Source organism: Malaclemys terrapin, chromosome 1, assembly GCF_027887155.1.
Source record: "Malaclemys terrapin pileata isolate rMalTer1 chromosome 1, rMalTer1.hap1, whole genome shotgun sequence".
Classification (NCBI taxonomy): Eukaryota; Metazoa; Chordata; order Testudines; family Emydidae; genus Malaclemys; species Malaclemys terrapin.
In genome coordinates, this window is record NC_071505.1 from 188,724,186 (window position 1) to 188,749,653 (window position 25,468).

Here is a 25,468-nt window from a genome sequence, read left to right on the forward strand (position 1 = left end):
AACGTGCTCACTGCAACTAATGCAGTGGATCGTTGTCTGGACAGCAGGAAAGTGAGCCTGGGGCTCCGTTAAATGTCCCTACTGCATTTGGGTTACGAAGGCGGGAAAAGTGAGCAGACTAACCCGAGCAGCATCAAGGGGAGAACTGGAAATGGCTGAACCTGGTGAGGGCACTGACCCACCATATGGACTGGGGGAAGGGAGAGGTATTTATACCCTATATATTCTGAAAGGAATTCACGCTCTCTCCTCAGTCATTGATCTGCACCACTCACCCTCCCTCTCATGTGAACAATACCCAGCAAATCTAGAAAAAAAAATGGTGGCAAATTAATCAAAGCCACTAGCACAGATACAGTGCAAACTGAAACCAAAACTAACATTACTGTGCAAGCTATGCATACGTTGCTGGAGAGTCTCTGATTTTTAAATTGATCACCTTTGGATTGTTTGGCATAAAGTTAAAATAAATCTATACATCTCTTAAACAATTTAATTAAGTAATATATCTAGGAAGGAAAGAAGTTAATTTGATTCAGACCTTCCATATCATAGTCTGCAGAAACCTCAGCATCTTCACAAAGCAAAGTGGAACTGGTCGATGAAGGCAATCCAACCATCTTCTCTAGATTCATCTCCTCTTCCAAACTTCTGATCCAGTCTGAGTTTTTCAAGTTAATGTTTATGATCCTTCCTAAAAGCTGAATTTCCACATGATAAAAAAAGACATACTCCAAGTACAAAAATTAACAACTAGGCACTAAAAATCAGGGATCTAAATAAAAAAAAAAAATACAGAAACACAAAAAGCACATTCTGCTATACAGATTATGATGCACAAGCCTCTACGTTTTTCAGGATTTCTGTGACAAAACAATGATTTTTGGCGCTTTTTATGAAAAGGCATGATCTTTTTCATTCTAATCTTCCTATTACACAGCAAGTGTGTTCCAAGAGTTTTGACCGATTTATTTCTTTTTTTGACATTTTGACATCTTCACTTGCTTTTTAACTATTAATTACAACTATTTAATACTTTTCTAATTAAAAATAAATGTAAAACTATTGTCTGCATTTTAAAAAAATTAAAGTATGACTTTTGCATTCTTCACTCTAACAAAAGAATTATTTTCCCTTTTTTTTTTTGTCATGACAGTCAGCCTTAATTATGAGCTAAGCAAATCGTGATGATTCTGTAATATGGACTGATACAATGTTAGGATTCAATCCTGCAATCTGACCCATGAATTGAACTCCTACTCCCTGTGTGGAGCCTCAGTGACTTCAAAGTTGTAAGAGTCTACCTGTGAAGATCAGATTACAAGATCAAAGTCTTATTAGGGATCTAGCCAATTCCAAATCTGAATAGAAGTTACTATGTACCACAGATGAAATCCTCGTCCCAGTGAAATCAATGGCAAAATTCCCAACAACTTTAATAGGGTCAGGATTGCTGAGAGCCTGTTCAAACTGTGAACCCTGTATATAATGGAAACCACTTCAAGCCAGGGGGTGCTGCAGCACCGCCCAAACTCCTAGTTCCAGCACCTATGCACAGAAGTGCTAAATTTTCGATTAATATACTCTACCATAAAAATGAGAGCCTAGTCCACACTGTAGTCTCAGGACACTTACATTTGTTTTTTAAGCAAATAATCAAAAGGAAAGTATCAAACCAGTAAAAAACACCCCTCATTTTTTTGCATCCTTAGAACTATAAAAAAGTGAACTCATTTGCAGAAAAATAAATATTAATAGAAGTGATGTTATCCTAGATTTTAAGGCCAGAGAGATAATTATGATCATCTAGTCCAGGGGTGGGCAAACTTTTTGGCCTGAGAGTTGCATTGGTTTTCATAAATTGTATGGAGGGCCCGTGGCCCAGCCCCCCTCCTATCTGCCCCTCCCCCGGAACTCCTGTCCCATCCAACCCCCCGTGTTCCCTGACAGCCCCTCTGGGACCCCTGCCCCATCCACACACCCCCGCTCCCTGTCCCCTGACCGCCCCCGGAACCCCTGCCTGACTGCCGCCTGCCACCCCATCCAACCGCCCCATCCTTCCTGACTGTCCCGTGGGACCCCTGCCCCCATTCAACCCCATCTCCCCTCTCCCCCCAACAACCACCCTGGACTCCCCTGCCCTCTATCCAACCCCCCCTGCTCCCTGCCCCCTTACCGCATTGCCTGGAGCACTGGTAGCTGGTGTTGCTATGGCCGCGCCGCCCAGCTGGAACTGGGCCACGTTGCCTCCACCACCGCTGCCACCACGCAGCACAGAGCACCGGGTCAGGCCGGGCTCTGCAACTGCGATGCCCCAGGAGCTCACAGCCCCGCCGCCCAGAGCATTGCGCCAGTGGCGCAGCGAGCGAGCTGAGGCTGCGGGGGAGAGGGGACAGCAAGGAAGGAGCCGGGGGCTAGCCTCCCGGGCCAGGAGCTCGGGGGCCGGGCAGGACGGTCCCGTGGGCCATAGTTTGCCCCACCCCTGATCTAGTCTGATCTCCTCCATACACAAGCCAAAGAACCTCATCCATATGGCCTTGGATCTACTTAGATACAGGCACTTTTACAACTGGTATAGCAGCTTAAATTACTAAACACGGGTAACAATGACTTCAAATGAGTTCTGCCTGCTTCTGCTAGGACTAAATATGGCCCCATATTTACACTAAGGTTCCAGTTCAGCAAAGAACCTAAAGCCGGGCTTAAGTTCATATCTATTAAGCAAAGCATAAAGTATGTACTTGAATCCCATAGAAGTAAATGGGATTGAAGTACATAAATGCTTGGCAGAAGTTGCACATTAACAAGTTGTTCTCCTGCTAATGCTGCTTATTTGCAAAATGCAGTTTACCACAGTTAAATTGCTGAGTGATAATGAAATAAAATTCAAAAGGAGAGCGTATGTTACAAATCTACATGCTGAGTGTTAATCTGCTAAGAGACATTTATCTAGAAAACCTGAAAACCACACAGTGCTTAAAGAATTACAATTTAGCAAACTACAGATAATTTCAGTAATTTGTACTTTACCTCAGTACCATTCAGATCCAGAGCGCTCAAAGCGGAGCTTCCTTCCAAAAACGTTACCCACATTTTGTCTTCTACAAACCTTCAAAGTACATTGACAGATAATGTTGAAATGAGAAAATATGATTGAACTACTTTGTTATCTATCATCTATTGACTATCTTATAAACCTTCATAAATAAAATAAAAATAATCAAGGCAAAAATAAATTAAAATTTTCCATTTTAAAAATAAGCCTGTTTATTTGGTTCATAGTTTCCATAATCTGTTATTACTTTAAACCAGAAGACAAAAGACAGTACAAATGAAAATTATACAGTACAATTTTTATTTCCCTCTTAGGAAACACTGCTGTGGCACATTATTAGATATCTGCCTAAAGTACTCAAAGTTAAATCATATTGTGGCATATGTCAAATCATATCTGTCTGTATGAGTACAGTATATTAGATGCAATTTTCTTTGCTTTATTTTTATATATAAAGTTTGGTTTTACTATCTAATCATCAAAGCCTTTTCCTTACATATATCTTGGGTTTTATGCCATATAAGAACAAATAAGACCCTATAAGAAAGAAGGGAGGGCATGAGGGCTTGAACCTGCAAGGTGTTGAATTCCTTCCACTCCTCCTACTGGATTAATGGAAGGGCTCTCAGCACCTTGCAGGATCTGATTACAGCGCTGGTCCTACAAGCTACTCCACATGATTTCAATGGGGACTAGGGTGACCAGGTGTCTGGTTTTTGATAGGAACACCCAGTAGAAAAGGGATCCTGATGGCTCTTGTCAGCACTGCTGACCAGGCCATTGACTCTCTGGTTGATGGCACCGCGCAGCAGGGCTGGCAGGCTTCCTCCTAGCCTTTGCGGCCAGCACACCTCTCGGCCCGCACCGTTTCCTGCAGCCCCCATTGGCCTGGAGCGGTGAACTGCAGCCAGTGGGAGCTGCGATCGGCCGAACCTGCGGATGCAGCAGGTAAACAAACCGGCCTGGTCTGCCAGGGGCTTTCCCTGAACAAGCAGCGGACCGGCTTTGAGAACCACTGCTTTAGAACCACTTAAATTTTTCTGGTATGTGAAAGTATGGGTGACAGGGTGAGTAGCAACCTTTCCCAGCGTTGAGATTAATAAAGTTGCAGCCTCCTGCTTAAAATCCATCCGTGTCTGTCCTCGTTCACTGATGTATTCAGATCAATATATACATGGTAAGGTTACAAAAGGAAATGACCATAAGACTAGGTTATGTAAGGCTCATGAATTTCCCTTTCAGCTGTCCCCATTGATAAAGCATTACTACTAAGCTGGACAGCTTCTCTGGCTACTGATAAATTAGTTGCCACCAAAGATGCATCCAGGTAGCCAACAGATAACTGAGCAGGGAACATGACAAATCCACCCTCCACCAGTGGGCAGTGGATAGAAACGAAAAGGAGAAAGCAAAAAACAGAAGACAAGAGAAGAGTCAGAAATAAGGACTCCTCTAGATCTTTTAAGTCTCACTTCCCTGTCAACAGCCATGATTTTGGTTTCCTTCTTCATTTTAGGTTTGTGTCAAGATGCCACTTGAAGTCAAACTGACCTGTTTGAGGACTCATTATTTAACAAGATTAAAATTACAAACTGATTTTTTTCTACTCTGTATCTTCTATTTCCCTTTATATTCAGTTTCGTAAGAATTGATGTTTTTATCATCTGCCACTTGTCCCAGAGACTACAGATGGACTTAGTTGCTTATCAGTTTTCACCACATTTGTCCCCACTGTCAAATTATTGACTTTTGCTAGATCCTATTTTAAAATTGTATCTTTTCAACCCTTTGAACCCTGAAGATGAATGGAATTGTTCTTAGCATAATGCAATGAAATCACCACAAATCTCTATTCCTTCGTCCATGCCACTCAGCAAGAGCTCTTTTCTCCTTTCTTAGATCCTTCTATGCACACCAATGTCCCCATCTATTTCCCCTTGGCTGCTGGGAAGTTTTCCTGCACAGAACCTATCTAGGCGCATATTTAAATTCCGCTCCCAAGTCATGATATGGCCCACCCTCCACTGGCCAGATACCAAATTAGTTTCCAAAAGGTTAATATTTTGAAATTGAGTTTAAGGGAGGGGTAAAAAATAGAACCCACTACCAATTTTTTGCTTTACAATTTTTTTCACCCATTCTGGATGGAGAATGGAATAAGGCACTTTATAAAAAAACCCACTAATATTGATTGCTCTCATCATTGGCCACAATTTAAACAGACAGAATTGAGAAAAAGTCTAAATTCAAACAATGAAGTAAATAAGAACACAAATGCATCCTAAGAAAGTCAGTTTAGAAAGTTGATAAATAATAATAAAGAGTATTGGTTAAATGGTAAATAGAAGTGTTCTAACCTTATAAGTATAACTTCACCATAGGCTGCAAACTTCTGAAGAAGTTCATCAATCAAGTTATCATCAAAATAGTTTTCTTCTGGTGAAGAGCTTTTGATGGAAACCATTACAGTACCATCAGGCGGTCCCTGCACAGCAATCACCTCCTTATAAATTTTCTGTCTCTCTTCTGCCTCAACTTCAAATATATCTATGTCAATCAATGCAACAACAGGCCTTAAAGAAATATACATACATATATATGAAAAGTTAGAAAACATCAGAGTGCCTGAGGAACACAATAATAAAGCAAAAGCATTACATTTTAGATGGCTAAAGAGTAATACAGAAAGTAAAGTTTAAACCTATGATCAGACGTTTTCAGCTCTGCTCTTCCATAGTGCAATAAAGTACCAGGATTCCATGTGTAAAGGATATTACTTTCATCCTGAAAACTAGCATTCAGAAGATCCAGGTCTTCAGCTATAATAAGCATAAAAGAAAACAAAAAACAAGAGTGACCGCATGGACAGGCTTAAAAAAAAAAAAATATAGATATTAAACCAAACTGAAAACAGGATGGGGAAAATTGGAGGCTCTTTTACTTTACACAAATGAACTCTGACTACTGAGTTGAACTCTGGCTACTGCCATGCAACATTACAACAGTACACACAAAAAACAAGGGCAGGCATGTAAAGAAGAGCGAGGGCTATGTATACTTTCTTGTTGAAACGATCTAACAAAATGAACAATTACTTTTTTCTGTTGTGAATTCAGTAGTAATCCTGAAATATTTAGGAATTATAGTAGCTTTCCAGCAGTATTCATAAGTAATTTAATTTCATATTGAATTAAACTTATGTAAACTCTCAAACCTGATCTGTCAAATGGCCATTTTCTTCTTCTCCAAAGAATCCGATCTGTCCATGCTGGTGTGCGACATTTTTCACTGGTGTCATAGTCATCAGAAAACAAGTCATATTTGTATGTAGGTGCAAAAGTTATCTTTCCCTCTAAAAATCCCCTAAAGATCTGCATAAACAAAGACATTCTGAGTTATATTAAAAGACAAAAATGGGAAATCATTGTGGAAAACTTCCTGAAACTAATCAAAATTCTGTCTTCTTTCAACAATAGGAAAAACATGAGCCCAAGCGTGTCTCTCAGAAGAATGTGAATCCATCTTCATATTCTAACTTTTGAATGCATCCTGCATCAGCCATCGTCTAAGCATTTGTCTATACGGCACAGCAAAGCATACCAGAGGGGTGTGATTCGTAAAGCCACTAATGTGCTGCGCCCTAACTCCCCATGTAGACTCTGCTGGCACTGTCTAAAAAGGTATGTAGTTTGCAGTAATGTAGTCTGGTATGAAATAGAACTACCTCAGCGTGAACTAGGTACCTTTTAGAGCAGGGGTCTCAAACATGCGGGCTGCATGCGGCCTGCGGGGTTCTTTCGTACAGCCCGCCAAGCTCCCCATGCCCTCCCGCCTACCCTGTGGCGCCGCGAGCCCCACACCACTCCCTGAAGCAGCTGGAACTACGTCTCTGCAGCCCCGGGCGGGGGTGGGGGGAAAACAGCAGAGGGCTCCATGCTCTCGCTTCCAGGCACTGCCCCCCGCAGCTCCCATTGGCCGGGAACGGGGAACTGCGGCCAATGGGAGCTTTGGGGGAGGTACCTGGAGGAGCAAGAGCAGCACATGGTGCCCCCCCGCCCCCCCCCAGGACTTCCGCTCTGCTCCGCACCAGGAAGCAACTGAGCGGGACCAAGGCGGGCAGGCAGGCAGGGAGCCTGCCCTGGTCACAGTGTTCAGTGCTGCCACCCCGGAGCCGCTCTAGGTAAGCGGCGCCGGGCCGGAGCCCACACTCCACACCCCCCTGTTCGGAGCCCCCTGCCACATCCTCCCACACCCCAACCCCCTGCCCTGAGCCCCCTGCCACACCCTGCACCCCAACCCCCTGCTGCACCCCTCACCCCTCCTGAACCCCAACTCCCTGCCCTGAGCCCCCTACCACACCCTGCACCCCAACTCCCTGCTGCACCCCTCACCCCTCCTGCACCCCACACCCCAATTCCCTGCCCTGAGCCCCCGTCGTACCCTGCACACCTCCTGCACCTCAACTCCCTGCCCTGAGCCCCCATCACACCCCGCACCCCTCCTTCACCCCAATCCCCTGCCCTGAGCCCCCTGCCACACCCTGCACCCCAACCCCCTGCAGCACCCCTCACCCCTCCTGTACCCCACACCCCAATTCCCTGCCCTGAGCCCCCTGCCGTACCCTGCACCTCAACTCCCTGCCCTGAGCCCCCATCACACCCTGCACCCCTCCAGTACCCCCTGGGGGCAGGGAAGGGGCAGGGAAGGGGCCTCATGGAAGGGGTGGAGTGGGGGCAGGGGCGAGGGCAGCAAGGGGTGGGTGTCAGTGATGCGGCCCTCGGGCCAATGCACTAGTCCTCATGCGGCCCTCATGGTCATTTGAGTTTGAGACCTCTGTTTTAAAGAGTGTGCCAGCAGGGTCTATATGGGACAATTAGACCACAACATGCTAGCGCATTCTACAAATCACATCCTTGTGTTGCACTTTGCTGGCGCTGTATGAACAAATACTAGGACTAGACACTGATCTACATAGATTGGTCTATTCCACTATAGCAACATCTATATTTCTAAGCAGAAATGTTTACATCAGAGGTGCTTGCCTGGACAGAAGATGCATCCCATCAATGTCTCCCAACAAGTTACTAAAAACAAAAATGTCTTAAAAATGTCTACAGGGAAGAGACATGGAAGAGCAGAAGTACAATAAGTGCAAAAGAAGATAATGCTGTTGTATTATTGATCAAAGCACAAAAATATGAGAAATTCTGAGAATTCTGCGAAATCTGTCAAGAGTGCCTATAGAATTTAGGAGCATAGGTCCTATTAAACATCACTAAATCTCTTAGGCACTTTTCAAATTCTCCCCAATAACAAGTAAGACCAATTAGTCTGCTTCCCTGAAAGGCAGAGAAGCTTTCTCACTGGTGACATGTATGCTACATAAGCAAGAACTCTGAGTCAACTGCTACTTTGAACTTGGTTTTGCGTTTGGCAATCTCAATAAAATTAAAGGAACCCTGAGATATGTATCTAACTTTGATCCCCTAGCCAAAGGCTGACCTCATAAATACAGCATTTGCCTGTTTTTCTTGTTTTGAAGGGACACAATCAACTTGAAATCTAGTTAATTTAAAAAAACAAAACAAAGCCTAATTTAAATAGTTTCTGCTACTTTGCATACCTTTAAATTTCCCTGAGGATTTTTGTTTTTATAATATTCCTTTATAAAATGTTTCTCTCTCCACTGTTGCTGTGTGAAAGACCTACACAAATAAGGGAAAGCTAACTCCGGTAAAGGAGAAACTACTTATAAATACAGTGTTGCCAAGCACATAAAATAAACTAAAAAAAAAATAGAAAAAATATTTGTCTCTAATGTTTCAACTATAGTATGCATTGATACTTTAACGATTGGGATAAAACACTTTCACACAGGAGTATGATTTTTACATTGCCAGTGTCCATTTAACTATGACATGCTAAAAAAAGTTGATGTCAGAAGCCTTGCTACAATAAATCCCCTAAAATCTTTTTGTTCCTAAATAAAGACATGCTTTGATTTGAAGCTGCTATCAGTGTCTATTTGCTCGTTACTAAGTAGGTGATAGCAAATATATTCATTCTATTAACATAATTTGAATGTGACAAGTGGTGTTACCAAAAGAAAGTCTTTACTATGCTCTCTTAAAAATCCAGTGCTGTGACAACTGCATTTGATAACCTTTACTGTTTTCTCTTTAATATGCTCCAAACACTATTCACTGGATGACAATGAAGTTTCTCTTTTATAAGGGACATCAAAAATCTCATTCTCAAAGCTAGTCATTGTAGTTGCACTACTAACTATTTTTTCAGAACAACTGATACAAACATCCTACTGATTGTTTTTCCACTCCACCCTATTCCAGACTGGTGACTGGACAAAAGTGACAAGTTAACAATGCAATGCAGAAACAATCTTGCACAAGTACCCCACCATGAAGTGGCTTTAATAAGAGTTACAATATGAAAAATAAAGGTCTCTTAAATGCAACATTTTCTAAACAGTTACCTGTCCAGCATTTTTCTGGTTGACAAGTTGATCTCCTGTAATAAGGGAATCCCAATTCTGCTGGCGAATTAACTCCTTCACTTCCTCATTAGGAAGATCTATACGATAGTTAAAATCGCCGCACCAAAATATATAGTCATGGGAAAAGAGGAGCCTTCCCTGAAAAATAAATACACATTGAAATTAAAAACAACCATGTGACAGAAATCTACATCTAGATGCGTGAGTAATACTTTATGAGCCTTTTCAATCTTAAAAATCAATGTAATTTCTAGCTGCATATGTGTTTTCTGGTGGGGTGGGTGAAATACACATCTGTGGATACTAATCATCTGGATGGAGCCATATGATAACCAGACACACAGTCTCATGTGCAGAACATTAATGAAAGAAAAAAATATTTCACGAGATGACAGTCATATTTATGCAAGAGTTATCTGAACCGGATTTTAACAGATTTGATCATTCTGCTCTGGTTTCAAAAGGTGCTATAATGAGAAACCTGAACTCTGCCTCACAAAAGGGTTTTTAAGAAGAACAAAGAGCCACTTCCCTGGGATCATTTGGCATACTAAGATGAAATGCTGAGAGAAAGGCAGCTTTGCTGTTCAGGGTAGATTGTAGACTTTTCAGCGATAAAAGATCGTTAGGTGTCAAACAATATTTTGTAACAAAGCCAGGGGCCAATCTAGCAAATAATTAACTAGGTGAGTCTCTTTTGTACCTCTCTTTTTGGAGTTTGATTTTTCCCCACTCTCTTTATATAATTTGCCAATCTAGTCTGCTTTCAATTTAAGACAACCTGATTCAGGTCTTGGAAATTGTCAGAGGAGACAATACATGTTTGAGCATCTTGTAGGGAAAATGAAACATGACCATCTCATAGGGCTGAAATAGGAGAAAGCTGAGGGGGAAGGAACCCTCTCTTCAAACAATGCCACAGAAAACTAGCGAAGGCTAATTTGGGCATGATACTAATACTAAGTAGTAGGCACAGTTATAAATCTAAACTATAATTAGTGATCACTGCTTGGATTTTTTTTTTTTTTTTTACACAGTTTAGAATTCAACAAAACATTTTTTCAATTTGTTCAAATTTCCAACTATTTACTTTATGTTTAAAATTTCTGTAGGATGTAAGGCAGAGTACACCATGCTAAAGTTTTAGGAGTAATGCTCTTGGATTGTTAGCAGATTAGCTTTGTTAGACTCATTTTAAAAATTAAAGTATCACACACTCTCAGCAGCTGCCCTAATGGCCTTAAGGATTTTTCTTTTATTATGGAATCTGAACAGCATTGTTGCTTACCATTGGGAAACTGAGTTTTCGGGCTATTTCTATGTAGTCTTCGTTTCTCTCTTTGACTTGTGATTGCCCTGCAGCAAAGTGACTACAGACAAAGCAAAGACTGGACGTATGAAACAACATTCGAATTGCTACTGCACCTTTATTGCCAGTAGCTCCTCCCATACCAGTCTTTACAGTATCAACAGCAACATCCCTAAAAAATAATGTAAATGTTTACTATTAAACCTTAAATCAATGACAAAATTTAGCAGCCATTAGTGACATTCAAAAAGGGCTCTAACGGTCACTGAATGAAACTGGAGAAGTACAAAATAATGACAGGGTGTTGGATGTTTACATCATTTCATCATCAGTAATATGATCATCGCATTGCAATACAGTGTTTTAAAGACATCAACTGTTTTTGAGCAGATAAGGCATGGATATATGGATGCTTTCCAAGTCTTACAGGCAAGGTACAAGATTTCCGAATTTAAGATTACAGCATTTAAGCAACTACTTTTAACTGGAAATGCAACAGCTTTTCTTAAGTGCTGGTGTCAAGCCATACACACACTTTGCAAACCACTTGTGTTGGGTTTTATTTTGCAGCATAAAGCAGTCTGGCAAGCATACCAATTTTAGTATAGTTGTCTGCTCACTGACCTGATAAAAGGAGCATGCTGGGGTCTGATGAATACAAAGAGACAGACGCCCACCAATTGCTCAGAAGCCAGCAGCACATATTTGTTATCTCTTGAGATGGTCTTCTGCAGTTCAGCAGCCCACAGCTTCTGATTGGTTGTGCTACCAGTGTGATAAAAAAGCAGTTAAAAAATAAAAAAAGACACCTACATATCTACAGTGTGTTGCATTTAAAGGATATTGTATAAAACAATGAAGTAGGCAAAAGAGAGATTGTCAATGGTCTTGAAGGGCAGGACAAGAAATGTAACTTGATGTGGGAAATAATGAAGGGATTTGAATACTGATTAGACATGGTTACAGTGGTGAACAAAGTGGATGACATTTGCAGCTACATTTTGTACAGAATGAGGGGGAGGCAAAGTGCAAGTCCAGTAGGCCACCCTGGTTCCAAGCCCCCCACCAGCTAGCTCCAATGGGCTACTCTTTCTGCAAGCAGTGGACAAAGCAGGCAATTGCCAAACAACATTATAAGGGAGCATTGCACAACTTTAAATGAGCATGTTCTTTAATTGATCAACAACGTAACAAAACAACGTTAACCAGGACGACTTTAAGTGAGGAGTTACTGTATCAAATACATCTCACATTGCCTAAAAATAATGATAAGGCACATTCTGGACCTGCATAATGATGTCGCTCTCTTTTTATTTGTCAGCAACCAAATGGTCCAAGAAAGGATCAAACAAATCCCAGACACAGAAATTGTACTGGGTAATCACTGCCTAACAATTTGCAACAGTGAGTACAGAGCACCATGTCCGATTCTGAACTCAGCTACACCACTGTAAATGTGCGGTTACTCCATTTACTTCAGTTTAACTGCTTTCCCCCTCGAGGCAATGACTGGAAAGCATTTTCTTTATGCAACCAAAAACCTTGGCTCTCATTCCAGATGCAACACAAACCCAATGCTGTAGTAGCCAACTGAACAGAAATAGAGATTATAATGCTTCTAGAAGAGATCATACGGAACCCTCTTTTAAAGCCATGTCCATTGAGGAGGGCACAATCACTCTTGCATGACATCTTACATCAGATACCCTAGTCACTCACATCCCACCCCTAAACTGCCTCAGTTCCTTCTCCTGAACCACAAGTAGTGATGACTTGTAGAACTCCAAGCTAGAGATGAAGATGGGCAGGAAATGCGAATGCACAGAGGCAGCTCTCAAAGAGCAGCAGTTACTGGTAACTGGTAAATAACTTTTTTTTTTTTAAACTTCTAGGCTGTGCACTCTCTGATGAACAGTGGGCAAGGAGTTCTTAGTGAAATATGGACTGTAGCACCACTATCCCAAAATGGGCACTGGAGCGTGATGTCAAGTCTGTGGAATAATACATGTTGAAGGTATATACTAAACTCCAAGTTGCTGCCCTACCAACCTCCAATGTTGGAAGATGCCTAAAAAAGCCCTGGAGGCAGCAGTTGCCATATGCAGTGGACCCTTAATCCTGCAGGCACTAGATCTCTAGTTATATTGTAAAAGAGCTTATGTGCTTCCTAATTCACTAGAACAGTTTCTGGATTGAGGTAAATTCTCCGTTGCATCTTTCCTCATCTGCTGAAAGTAACCTGTTTGACTTTCCAAAGGATTTTGTGTTCTCAGGGTAAAAGCTATGAATGGAGTCTAAGGAAGAACACAGGATGGGAAGGACTTTGAAAAAGTGAAGGGAAGATACCACTTCATCTTTGTAGACTACTACATACAGTAGACTGGCCATTAGAGCTCTTAGCTCACTAACTCTCCTTGCTGAGGTAATGGCAACAAATGAAAGCGGTCTTTAAGGAAAGTTGTTCTTGGGAGGCTCCATCGCCTCGTTAGAAGTAGATTCTAGTCCCAAGAAGTGGAAGATTCCTTTGTAGGAGGAAAGGCAACTAACAAGTTCCCTTAAGAATCTGACAGCTGTAAGGTGAGAAACTCAATGTTCCTTTTAACATGCTGGTGGCATGCAGATATAGTTGTTTGATGGACTTTCAAGGAACAGGCAGAGGGTCCTTCAAACTTTATCTGCTTCACCTAATCTAGAATCACAGGTGGAAAAAGGAAGACAATCCTCAGAGAACACCGTCCCTGAACTCCCACCAGTTCAACCGCAACAGCACTTGCATCAAGACAGTGGAGCCTCCTTTCCAGCCTGTCTCTATTTGGGGCATGGAGTTGAGTTACCCAATGCTGCAGAAGTCTCACATGCAGCCGGTGATAGAAATGACATGTGTCAATGCCACTAGCTCCAGGAGGCTTCGAAAGAAGCAAATGGTCTGCTTTGGAAACCTTTTCAGAATGACACGGGCCTGCTGGATGCAGAGGAATCCGTTTCCAGAAGGAATGCTTTGGCTTGTGATAAGGCCAGCATTACACCAAGAAACATTATCCTCAGAGTGAGTCAAAGAGGAATTTCTTCCAGTTCATTGGAAGACCTAGAGGGAGGGATAGCTCAGTGGTTTGAACATTGGCCTGCTAAACCCAGGGCTGTGAGTTCAATCCTTGAGGGGGCCATTTAGGGATTTGGGGCAAAAATCCATCTGGGGATTGGTCCTACTTTGAGCAGGGGGTTGGGGTAGATGACCTCGAGGTCCCTTCTAACCCTGATATTCTATGATTCTATAAGAGAACAGGCTGTTGTCGAGGGTGGTGATGGCTGCTATCAATCCCAGTTCTGACTTTACTCATCAACCTATCATGCAATAGAGTGTGACTATCCAAGGCAGTGAACATGTGCAGCTGGTTCTGGGATTGAAGGTGGGCATAACGTGCACTTCTTAAAACTCTTTTTAGCATCCATGCTGACGACCATAGTCCCAGTGCTGGGGAGAACTCAAAGAACTTGGAAAAATATAATTCCCTACTAACCTACACTAGGAAAACTATATACAAGAAATAAAATAGCTAAATGCAAACTAGGAATAGCCCAGGACATGACCAAGAGTCCCTTCTGCTCTCTGCCGTGGTGAAGAAACAGCCAGGCTGAAGGAATGTGCTTTCTTGTATAAAATAGAGCATCTGACATACGTCCTGCCTAGTGTCCTCGCACCCCCTCTGACAGCGCTTCGAAAGAGGGTTCCACATGCTCACATTAGGAGCTGCTGTCCCAGAAGTGGGAATGTACAAAAACTCTGAAAGAAGAATAATTTTTCTGGGATAAAACTGCCTCAACAGCACTATAGGAAGAAACAAAGACTTAGGGCTGGTAAGGGTACAATTCTAGATATGTACTTGTATTGACTATTTGGATCTGTGAGAGCATATTGGATTTGGCCTAGTGGTCACTGCTTTCCATTTTTTTGGGGGGGGGGGGGGGGGGGGGGAGAGAAGTACAGGTCTTTTGGAAGATTGTCACTGTACCAGTTGCCTCTACCAAAGTTATTTAAATTAATCACAGGTGTTCTAAAATGCTATAATTTTCCTAAGATGTAATGTAATATTTACTAAAACTTGTAACTTTATACTTGTACCAGATGAACAATATTTGTATATAATGATACCACTTACCTTGCATTCACAATGTTTCCTGCATTTAACTCAACCATTTCTTCAAATCCAATGGCAAATATGTCAATAGGTTTGCTTCTTCGATCTGCATTTAAGTATTAAAAAAATGCTATTTGTTCTTCACAATTATCTTTATAATCAAGACCTTGTATCCCAATTTTTATTTCTAATGATCAAAAGGTTTCAAGCAAATCAAGAGAATATATATCCTACCTTGGAATTCATGGATACCAGCTAACTTTGGTGCATCTAGAAGCCAGTCAGTGAGTGTTTGATTTTTAAATGCAATGCTTCGAAATTGCTTCCCACCATTGACATTCCATGTTCCAACACATACTCGAATTTTTTTGGGCTTTGAATACTTATAAAAATTTTCACACATACCCTTTAGCGTTTTTACAGATGCTATAAAAAAGGTTTAAAAAAATGCATTAGCCAGCATAAGAAGACTTTCACAAAATTCAACAGAACAAGATCCTAGAAGAGACATTTCTCTTCTTAAAACAAAATGCAACTAATCCATGCACATGCATGCAGAAAATTATCAGCTTTGAAAGCAAACTGCAGTGTATTGAAAGAGTGATGTACTTCACAATGGAAAATAAGAATGTTACTTGTCTGGGCAGGATGCCGACAAAGCAAAACTGGAGTAATTTATAAATGTTTTAGAGTTAAATTCTTAACTTTTCTAAGAAAGAAAATACATAAAGATAGATATTTCTAAAACTGTTTAGAAAATTATCACTGTTGCACTGTCTCTAATCTGAATGATCTGTCTCAGTGGAAATCAACATTTTTAATGATTCATCCCAACATGAAGTCCTCTCTGATTATGTTGATTAATAAATGAAATTCAGTTCCTGTTTAAATGCTCACAAAAGACGACATTCAGGTTTGTTAATTTGTATCACTTAATTTGTATCACTGATTAAATGTGGAGAGTTTAAATAAATAAATCTATACAAATAGTTTATCTTACCTATCATTTTAATAGAATTGTTTATTTTGGTTAGACACTTCTAAATTAATCATACACAGTAATAGAAATTTACAAATCTGAGTGTGTGTGTGTGTGTGTGAGAGAGAGAGAGATGGGAGATGAATTCCCAAATTCCAACTCTGTATCAGACGAGGAAAGTTTCACCAATGGGTAAGGGCACTAGTCTAGGACTTGGAGAAACTGGGATCTTCACGCTGTCTGGACTCTGAGGGGCAAAGATTCCTAAACATAATCAAGAGACCCCCATGGTGCTTGGCATGGGTCAGCCGTAAAGGACATATGGAGCTGATTACTACAGCAGCTCATATTACCTTTTAAAATCTAAGACTAACTTATTTGTGTGTATGTTTCCTGTTTTAACCTTGTAAATAACTTATTTATTTTCCTAGTTAATAAACCTTAATTTATAACAGGACTGGCTATAGACATTGTCTTTGGGAAGAGATCTGAGAACAAACAACCTGGGGTAAGTGACCGGTCCTTTGGGACTGGGAGTAACTATAACACTACTGTGATTTTTGGTGTAAAGTGACCATCTATAACATAGTCCTGGGTGGCAAGATATACTCGAATGCCCATGGGGACTGTCTGTGACTCCTTGGTAAGACTGTTTAGGAGTTTACACTTCTTACTAGATTGGGGGAAATCTAATTATAGAACAGAAGAGCCAGTTTGGGGTGTCTGCTCTATTTTTTGACAGTCTCCCTGAAGTTGGCACTTATCGTCGTGAGCCACTCATGACAGCGTGACAGTGAGATGTTCTGATACCACGGTATTGGGGGACTAAGTTTCTTACATATATCAGTAATGTGACAGCTTCCTGTTAGATTAATTATATATGAAGATACACTTTTAGAGTGAACAATACCTCTCCCTAATTAGATTAAAGATCCAAATATTTTTATATTAACATTGCAGTTTTCCTTTAACCAGTGAGAAAAAAATGCAATAGATTAACAGCAAGTCTTATGTGCATTATGCTTTACCAACTAATAATTATTTTACATATTTGTAACACCATCATCCTGGTGCATGTGTGCTATCAAAATTACAAAAAGCAAACAGCCTGATTGTATTTTTCCCTTAGCCTTGTACTCCATTGAGAAACAGCGGGCAACCGATCACAATATATTTATTCAGAGATCGGACTAGGTCAGCTCATGGCAGTTTGGCGAGCTAGTATTTATTTACTTTTTAAGCTACCATCTTTGTTCCAGAATCTCAGCTTTCAAATTGGGAGAGAAAAAAAAAAAAACCCTCAGTAAATGTCTAGCCCTTATAGTTTGGAAGAAAATCTTCAAAATGTCAACGGAGTGTAAACCAATATAGTTTATAGAGTTTAACTATTTCACTGCTGATTAAAACATTAAAAAAGGAGAGGGATGATCACCATTATGCAAGATGTGCCCAATGTACTTAACTGACATCTCCTCTGGGTACCACAGATGGGTGATACTTGGGAGAATACCACCGATTTCCTTCCCCAACCTGGGCTGTTGGGGCCAACAAACCAGAGGGAGGAATGGAGCCTTAGGTATTTGAGCTCACCTAGGGGGAGCCAAACAGAGACTAGTGGAACATCCATACCCCATCAAGGGAAAGCCAAGTTAAGGAGCCCAACAGATGCCAGAGAAGTATCCAAATCCCACTGAAGGGAAGCCAAGCAAAACATCTGAGACTCTCTGAGGGAAAACCAGGCCCAAGAAGCTTAGCAGAGCCAATGAGAGTATCCAAACCCCAAAGAGGATGAGACCAACCAAAGGAACCCATCAATGTATGCACGGTCATATTCTGAACATCTGCACAACCTACTGCAAGTGGTAACAAGTGGCCATATTTTGGAAAAGTACCACAATTCTCTCATCTATTCAACTCAAATTTGCATCCTTATTTACAGTGGCTATTTTAGATTTTAAAAAAAGCAGTGCTCTGATACCACATAGCTTTTTAAAAGTGTCACAAAATTAAATTTTTGATCACTTAGCCCTTGATTTTGCAAGGAGCCCCTTTTGGCATATCTTCTTACAGGACTGAGGTTTAATTTTTCAGGAGATTGCTAGCAGCATGCTCAATACAGGCATAAAATCAACAATGTTTTAAACCAGAAAGATTTCTAAACCACATGACTGTTGTCCTAAATTGAAATATATGAAAAGAAAAACAAATAAAAAATGTGAGATTGTGCCTCTCATTCCCAAAAAATTTAATGAACCCATTATCTTTCATAGCTCCCTATCAACATTATCTCCTTCCATTTTTTTCTCCATTCAATAAAAATGTCTTTTATTCCATCACTCCACAAACCCAGTAGCTACCTTTCAAATTATATCTCAGAAAAGAAAAAGTAATTTAGCTGCAGTGTATGTTCTGGAGATATTTTAGAGTATTTTTTTTTTTTTTACTTATTTATTTTTTAAAAATATATAAGATATACTTGGTATTTTAAAAGGGGAATAAGAGAGTTTTAGTGGTCTCATTTAGACATACTAAATAAAAAGTTAAGTGGCTGCAATGAGCACTAATAAAAAACCTCACAAAGCTAATAGGAAGTCTGGGGAGGGAGGGGGAGGCAAGGAACCTACATGTTTAGAGCTCCAATTGTACTCTGTTTACATGCTTAACTATAAGTTAACAGCAAAAAGCTTTTAATATTTAAGTACTGTTTAAATAATTTAATCTACAGAGCAATAAATTCTTGATTAAGTTCTCTTTAGGGTTATCCTGGGTTCTTTCCAAAAATCCTATCCCTGTAATCCTCATTATTTTAAAGCCTCAGGCAACAGCCACCATCCTCTAGGCATAGTTCAATAGGATGCCTTGCAGAATCTGTCAAGAGGTCTGTGAACAACAAATGTTTTTGGTTTGCTGGCAATTACGAAAAATAAAAAATAATTTTGGGTCAAACTAAACTTTCATTTGGACAAAATTGAAAAACCATTTTAAAACTGACTTTAAAAAAGTACCCAAAGTAAAAACGTTTTGTGTTTACTTTTTGTAAATAAAATGTTTCATTTTTTTGGTTCAAATTGACTTTTTAATTAATTAAAATAAAATTAAAGGATTTTTTGAAATCCCCTCACCCCCCAACCAAAACAATTGGACAAAACCAACTTGAGCCTTCAAAATGTTTTGGTATCACCCAATCTACATTTTTTACGAGTTTGATAAAAAAAATTTGGCCAGCTCTACCTATCAATGCCCCGCAGGCGGCCAAAGGGTCACTGCTGAACAATACTATGGACTCTTCCACTGGTTAGGTCTACAATCTCTCCTCACCAAGGGACTAAGGGCATGTGGAGCTGGATACTCCACTGAAGCCACTGACTTCAACTGGTGTTGGATCAAGCCCTGTAAGATTAAGGCCCAGAAATTGTTGTACAAAATAAATGTCCAACAAAAGTTTGACATCTCTGCGGGTGAGTAATTTGTTTTAAAGAAGTGGTCTAAATTGTCTCATAATATATACAACAGATTAAGAATGGCACAACTTTATTATATTTATATTGCTTGCAAAACAGTAGAAAGTGGCTTTCAGCTAAAAATGAGTATACACCTCTACCTCGACAGAACGCTGTCCTCGGGAGCCAAAAAACTCTTACTGTGTTATAGGTGAAACCACGTTATATCAAACTTGGTTTGATCCGCCGGAGTGTGCAGCCCCGTCCCCCTGGAGTGCTGCTTTCCCGCATTATATCCGAATTCGTGTTATATCGGGTCACGTTATATCAGGGTAGAAGTGTACTAGCAAATCATTCAAAACAACTACAATCTAAGGATTTAAAAAAATTAAAAAAAGAATCCAACCTTTTTATTCCCTGCACCTACCTAATCAAATATACTATTGTGTGTTCCCTCTTCCTTCTCCTCAGAATGTTGCAAAAGAGTCTTACTTTCATAATCCACAAAGACATTTTTAAAAAATTCTGATCTGTTAATTTACAGGCAAACCATCACAACCATGAATCAAGGTATTTTGGTGATTTAAATGATAAGACATGGGCTTGATTATGTAGTTCTCTCTCAAGCCAAGTCAGTGGGAGTTTTGACAATATAACGGCTGCAGCACCAGGTCTTTATTCCGTACTTTACATATAGTAGCATTTTGCATTACTATCCATTAATTCTTGCATTTCCTAAATGTTGAGTTCTTGATTTTGCAACCTTAACATTCTTTTAATGTGGATTTTTTAAAATTTTATTTGAGTTCTTAAAAAGAGGGGAAAAAAGTCATGTGCAACTGTAATGACCCCTACCATGCATATCCGTGCAAATGAGCTACAGGAGCGGGGGAGGGGTAGCTCAGTGGTTTGAGCATTGGCTGCTAAACCCAGGGTTGTGAATTCAATCCTTGAGGGGCCACTTAGGGATCTGGGGCAAAATCAGGACTTGGTCCTGCTAGTGAAGGCAGGGAGCTGGACTCAATGACCTTTCGGGGTCCCTTCCAGTTCTATGAGATAGGTATATCTCCATATATTAGGAGCAGCTGGATTAGCTTTGGAACAGTAGTAGGCCGTTGTCTGTGTATCAAGTACTGGAGAATACTGACTGCTACTAAACATTAAGGGTATGTCTACACTGCAATAAAATACCCATAGCTGGCCAGTGTCAGGTGACTTGGGCTCATGGGGTTTGGGCTGCAGGGCTATAAAATTGCAGAGTGGACAACTGGGCTTGGGCTGGAGCCCAGGGTCTGGAGCCCAGGGTCTGGAGCCCTACCACCTGGTTGGGATGATTTAGTTGGGAATTGGTCCTGCTTTGAGCAGGGGGTTGGACTAGATGACGTCCTGAGGTCCCTTCCAATTCTGTGATTCACCTTATAGTGTCCCAGAGCCCAGGCTCCAGCCCAAGCCTGAATGTTTACACTACTATTTTATAGCCCAAGCCTCATGAGCCAGAGTCAGCTGACACGGGCCAGCCACGGGTGTTTTACCGAAGTACAGACATCACCTGTTTATATATTCAGGGGTAGCATACCCAAGTGAATTCACAATATTTCTTCCATGCAGAAACAGTACTGTGGTAGAAATAAGTAAGCACTTTATATGGTAATCGTACCAGTCAACAACATGTCTTGTACAACATACTAACATGACGACTGCATTTAGGTAGTTAATGAACAAGATGACTGTACGTACACTTCCACCTCCAGGGTCAGGTTCTTGAGGCTGGGCAGAGTTACAAGACCCATTGGAACCTTCAGTTCCCATAAATATATTTTCTGCCTCTCTCTTATATTCTGCAAATGATTCACTGTGTAAAACTATGCAAGTCACTTAGGGCTTGTCCACACAAAGACTCAGTGTAAAGCCAGCTAGGGTATGAAGTTACATCTTACTAGCCTGCTGCGCATTACTGGCCATGTGAACCCTAATACTATACATTAAAAGTTCCATAGGGTGCTTTGACTTATAGTTGCTTCATCAATAAGTCAAATTCCACTAGGAAACTTTTAGTGCATGATAGCGAGGTCCACATGGCAATAGGATCCACAGCAGGCTAGTGCGCTCTACGTTTACCTCCCAGCTTGCTGTACGCCAAGTGTCTGTATGGACGTGCTGAATGTCTCTTGTGCCTCAGATTTCCCATCAGTAAAACAAGAATAATACTGAAGGGAGTTGTGAGGCTTAATGTTTGTAAAACATTAATTAATGTTTGTAAAATGTTTTGTGTTTTATCCTTCAGATAAAAGACATCATATATTTAAGTACAATATATTATTGTTAAACAGTAGGGTTCTACGCCTTAGTGTAATGTAGAACAAAGTTGTGCCTGACATAGTGGAGAGATTGGGTAACCAATTAGATCTTTACCTATTACACATTCTGAACTTCGTTAATTGTGTGCAAGAACACAAAACCAGTAAGAAGAGATATTCTCTAAAAGCAAGTTAGCCTAAGTTACCGTACTTAAAACTGTGACTCTTCTAAAGATATTGCTATTGTATATTACTCCTTATCCTAGCTGAAATATTGGTTTTGACTAAAACCAAAAAAATTCCTTTGCGACTTGAAAGAAACAGTCTCTGACAGATATCCATTAAATTTGTCATCACACTCCCAAACAAATTAAATATGTTTTATTTCCCCTTTCCCCATCAGCTTTCCTCCTATTACACAACCATCCCCAACTTTGTGGTAGGTACATAAGTGCAGATTCCAAAATATCTGAAGGCAAAGCAGATTTGGTCTCTTGCTTAAATTACACAAACAGAGAATGAGTGAATTCTTAAGCAGGAACCCAAGAGAAAGCTAGGGAAGAACAATAATTACTCAGATGTTTCTGGCTTAATTTACTATACTATACCTGATTGCAATGACTGCTCTGAAACTATGGATGCAGCAAGAAGAAAACAAGAAGAAATTAGTAAACAATTATGCTTTAAAAACTGTAGTGCTATGAGACTATGCTCTGAAATATAACTTTTGTAACAATTTTTTTGGCTTTATCAGTTCAAGCATATCTTTATGTGTGCTATAAAATCCTGACACTCGCATCTAGATGTTTAAAAAGCTCTACGATGGTCATTAATTAATGTTCCTATTCCTGGTGAACCCTTTAATTTAAAATGATTTTCCATGATGGCCAGGTAACCCTATTGTTAATAGGCCGCATGATCATGCAAAAAAATCCACATTTGATGAACAGGGACTCTCTTGTTCCTTGGGCTACCAGCATCTATGTGCACTGAACAGACAGCTTGCATTCAGCAGCGGGATTGAGAAGAAATGAGCAGAGTCAATCCAGAACAACAGTCAGTTTCAGAGTGACACTGAATTGCTCTAGGAGACTCATCTAACACTCCTCAGATGCACGGAAGATTGCAATGATACGGAGTCTTGTTGTGTGTCAACCAGGGCAAAAAAGAGGGGGCCGAGGGGTGAAGACTTTCAGGGCTTCAAGCAGTAAATAAACCATCCAGAGTTATAACTTTAATTTTCCCCTAATCTCTGCACTATTTTAATTGTTCAATGAAATGCCTTAGAAAACTGACATTGCGATAAACACTAGTATTCTGAAATAAAACTTGACTGTAAAGAGATTTTTCCGAACCCTTAACAAAATGTATTGGGAATATATTTTCATACTGTGAATTCCCTTCACTATGAATATGACATGTCAGATGAAGACATCCAGCTCCCAATTGGGAAAAATAAGGTAGAAAGTTTTACTAAACCAGGAATTTTGGTTTCTCAAATTAGATATGTAATTACTTGGGTTTCTAATTGCTATAAAACAAAGTTTGAGATAAATAATTACATCTATAAGCGGTCTATTAAAAGTACAGTACTTGTCTGACAAAGCTAGTTATTTTCTAAAAATGTAGTTTACAAATATTTATCCCTTGTACCATCCCACCTCTACAACTAGCCACACCACATAAATAGCACAGAAATCATCACTGCAGGGTAGCCTGGCAATATTAGCAAAGCATAAGAATCTATATTTTTAAATAAGCAGATTATATGACATTTATACTTTTAAATAATGCTTAGAAACAGAATCTGCGTAATTTTATTAGCAACAAGAGTTATCAGATAGAGTAAAATCCTGAAATACACATACCACGTAAACTGCTGGTGGTTAAGAGAGCCCGTGCTTTATCTGCTAAATCACTATTTAGGGTATTCCCCAATAACAAAACATCAATGGCCTCCTGCTTGGAGCTATCAAAAAAGTTATTTTGAATTGTTCTGGTCACAGAACGAGCACCATCCTTCAGCTTTCCAGCCTGTTAGGGAGGAAGATAATAAAATATTTTACATTGGAAATATAAAACACTGGCAACACTCATTCACATATTTTGAAATTTCAATTTCTAATTTTTACAATCAGTGAGTTGATTTACTTTAAATGCTAAAATAACTCCAACTTCTGGGTTTACTGTAATATGTCATTTTTTTCCTTCCGCAAAAGTCACAAGACAATTCTGAGATGTCAAGGTACATTTAATAACCAAATTATTCCAGTAAAAGAGGAGAGAAGAACATTAGTTTTACCTAATTTCTTGGTCTTAAAAAAAAAAAAATTCACACAGTGCAATGTTTAGACCACGCTACGGAATTTTGGGCTTTTCCCCAAATAGTGGGAGATGAACAAGCACATATATAAATAAAAGAATGTTTTGGTTTCATATATATATATATAAAAACTACATACACACACACACACAAATATATGCATTCATAATTAATATTATGAAATATCTATGTTTAACTATGGGGCTGTTTAATTGCAGCAGACACATTTGGGCTAAGGCTGGAGCCTGAGCCTGAACATCTACATCACAATTAAACAGCCCAAGCCCGAGTCAGCTGACATGAGATGATGATATAATCACATCATGAATGCCTGATATTTCATTCAGTGGTATATGCACAGTCAGTACTGCATGTAGACTATATTTCTTCATGGATGTTGCATGGGATTATATTCTCTACAGAATTGTAAATTTATGGCTTGAATTGTTTGTAAAGGACACTTCAGTGCATACAATAGTTAAAAACAAAGCTTTAAGAAAGCTCAAAATCATCCCACTATTTAGGTCTGTGGAGCATAATACAAAATAGCAAAAAAAGCTATTCTGTTGTCAAGGTTAGAAGGAAGTTAACCAGAATCATGGTTTTTAAAAATTTTGGATGAAGTGTTCTTGTGGTAAAGTTTCTTCACTCTTTTACTGTATTTTTTTTTTAATAAGAGGCTGTTTACTTTCTATCAGACAATGTACACAATGTATGACATGATCTAAAAAACACTCACCATTCACATTTCAGGCAATTAATTGAAAGGAACCCAGAGAAAGCAAAAGAAAGAGTAGTTAAGGTGTTAGATGTAAATGAATACAATAGTCCTTAAAGCTAGATTCTTCTATATATAAATATACTGTATATTTATACATTTCAATTTAAAGGTAGAATCTTTTCATATCTTAAATGTGATTTTTTTAAAAACTTTTAAGCACTCTTGGACCTGGAAGAATCAAAATTATATATAGACGACAACTATACAGATTACAAACAAGCTTTGAGAAATTAGGATAGAAACCTACCAGCAATATTTTTAGGTATATTAACAATATGCCCCTGAAGCAGATGATAGTTCATGCGGGATCTAGATGTGTTACCAAAAATAATGTCATATATTGCATATATTGCAGGGCTTTGTGAGTATTACTGTTTCTTTTAGAACAGATGGACCTTTTCCAGGTAGAATGAGCTGTACCTGACCAAAGAGTACTTTTGAACTAGCAAAGAAGGTTAACAGTTGTACAAGGAATATTTATAAATTGCAAACAGGAACAAGATATAGTGTGCCTAAATAGAAACCTGCAAAGTGAATGAAATGCTAAATAATCAGAAGCATGACAGGGAAGCATTAATTTAATTGAACAAACAAACATATAAGCCCTAAGGAGAGGAAAAAAAGTCAGGAAACA

At 39.7% G+C, this 25,468-nt stretch overlaps 1 protein-coding gene across 16 annotated transcripts in view; it reads right to left on the minus strand.

Moving 5' to 3' along the window:
• SYNJ1 (synaptojanin 1) overlaps nt 1-25,468 on the minus strand; it is a 106,807-nt gene that overhangs the window by 36,870 nt on the left and 44,469 nt on the right. For 10 of the 16 annotated variants that reach the window (XM_054048207.1, XM_054048200.1, XM_054048191.1 and 7 more), the window contains 12 exons: nt 23,599-23,764; nt 22,339-22,362; nt 15,249-15,440; nt 15,036-15,120; nt 11,503-11,643; nt 10,858-11,050; nt 9,549-9,707; nt 6,270-6,426; nt 5,757-5,874; nt 5,413-5,628; nt 3,031-3,109; nt 542-701 (listed from right to left, as the gene is read on the minus strand). In XM_054048207.1, the coding sequence (XP_053904182.1) occupies nt 542-701; nt 3,031-3,109; nt 5,413-5,628; nt 5,757-5,874; nt 6,270-6,426; nt 9,549-9,707; nt 10,858-11,050; nt 11,503-11,643; nt 15,036-15,120; nt 15,249-15,440; nt 22,339-22,362; nt 23,599-23,764 (1,690 nt within the window). The remainder of the gene's footprint in view (nt 1-541; nt 702-3,030; nt 3,110-5,412; nt 5,629-5,756; nt 5,875-6,269; nt 6,427-9,548; nt 9,708-10,857; nt 11,051-11,502; nt 11,644-15,035; nt 15,121-15,248; nt 15,441-22,338; nt 22,363-23,598; nt 23,765-25,468) is intronic. The other 6 variants (XM_054048168.1, XM_054048232.1, XM_054048259.1 and 3 more) reach the window with 2 other exon arrangements.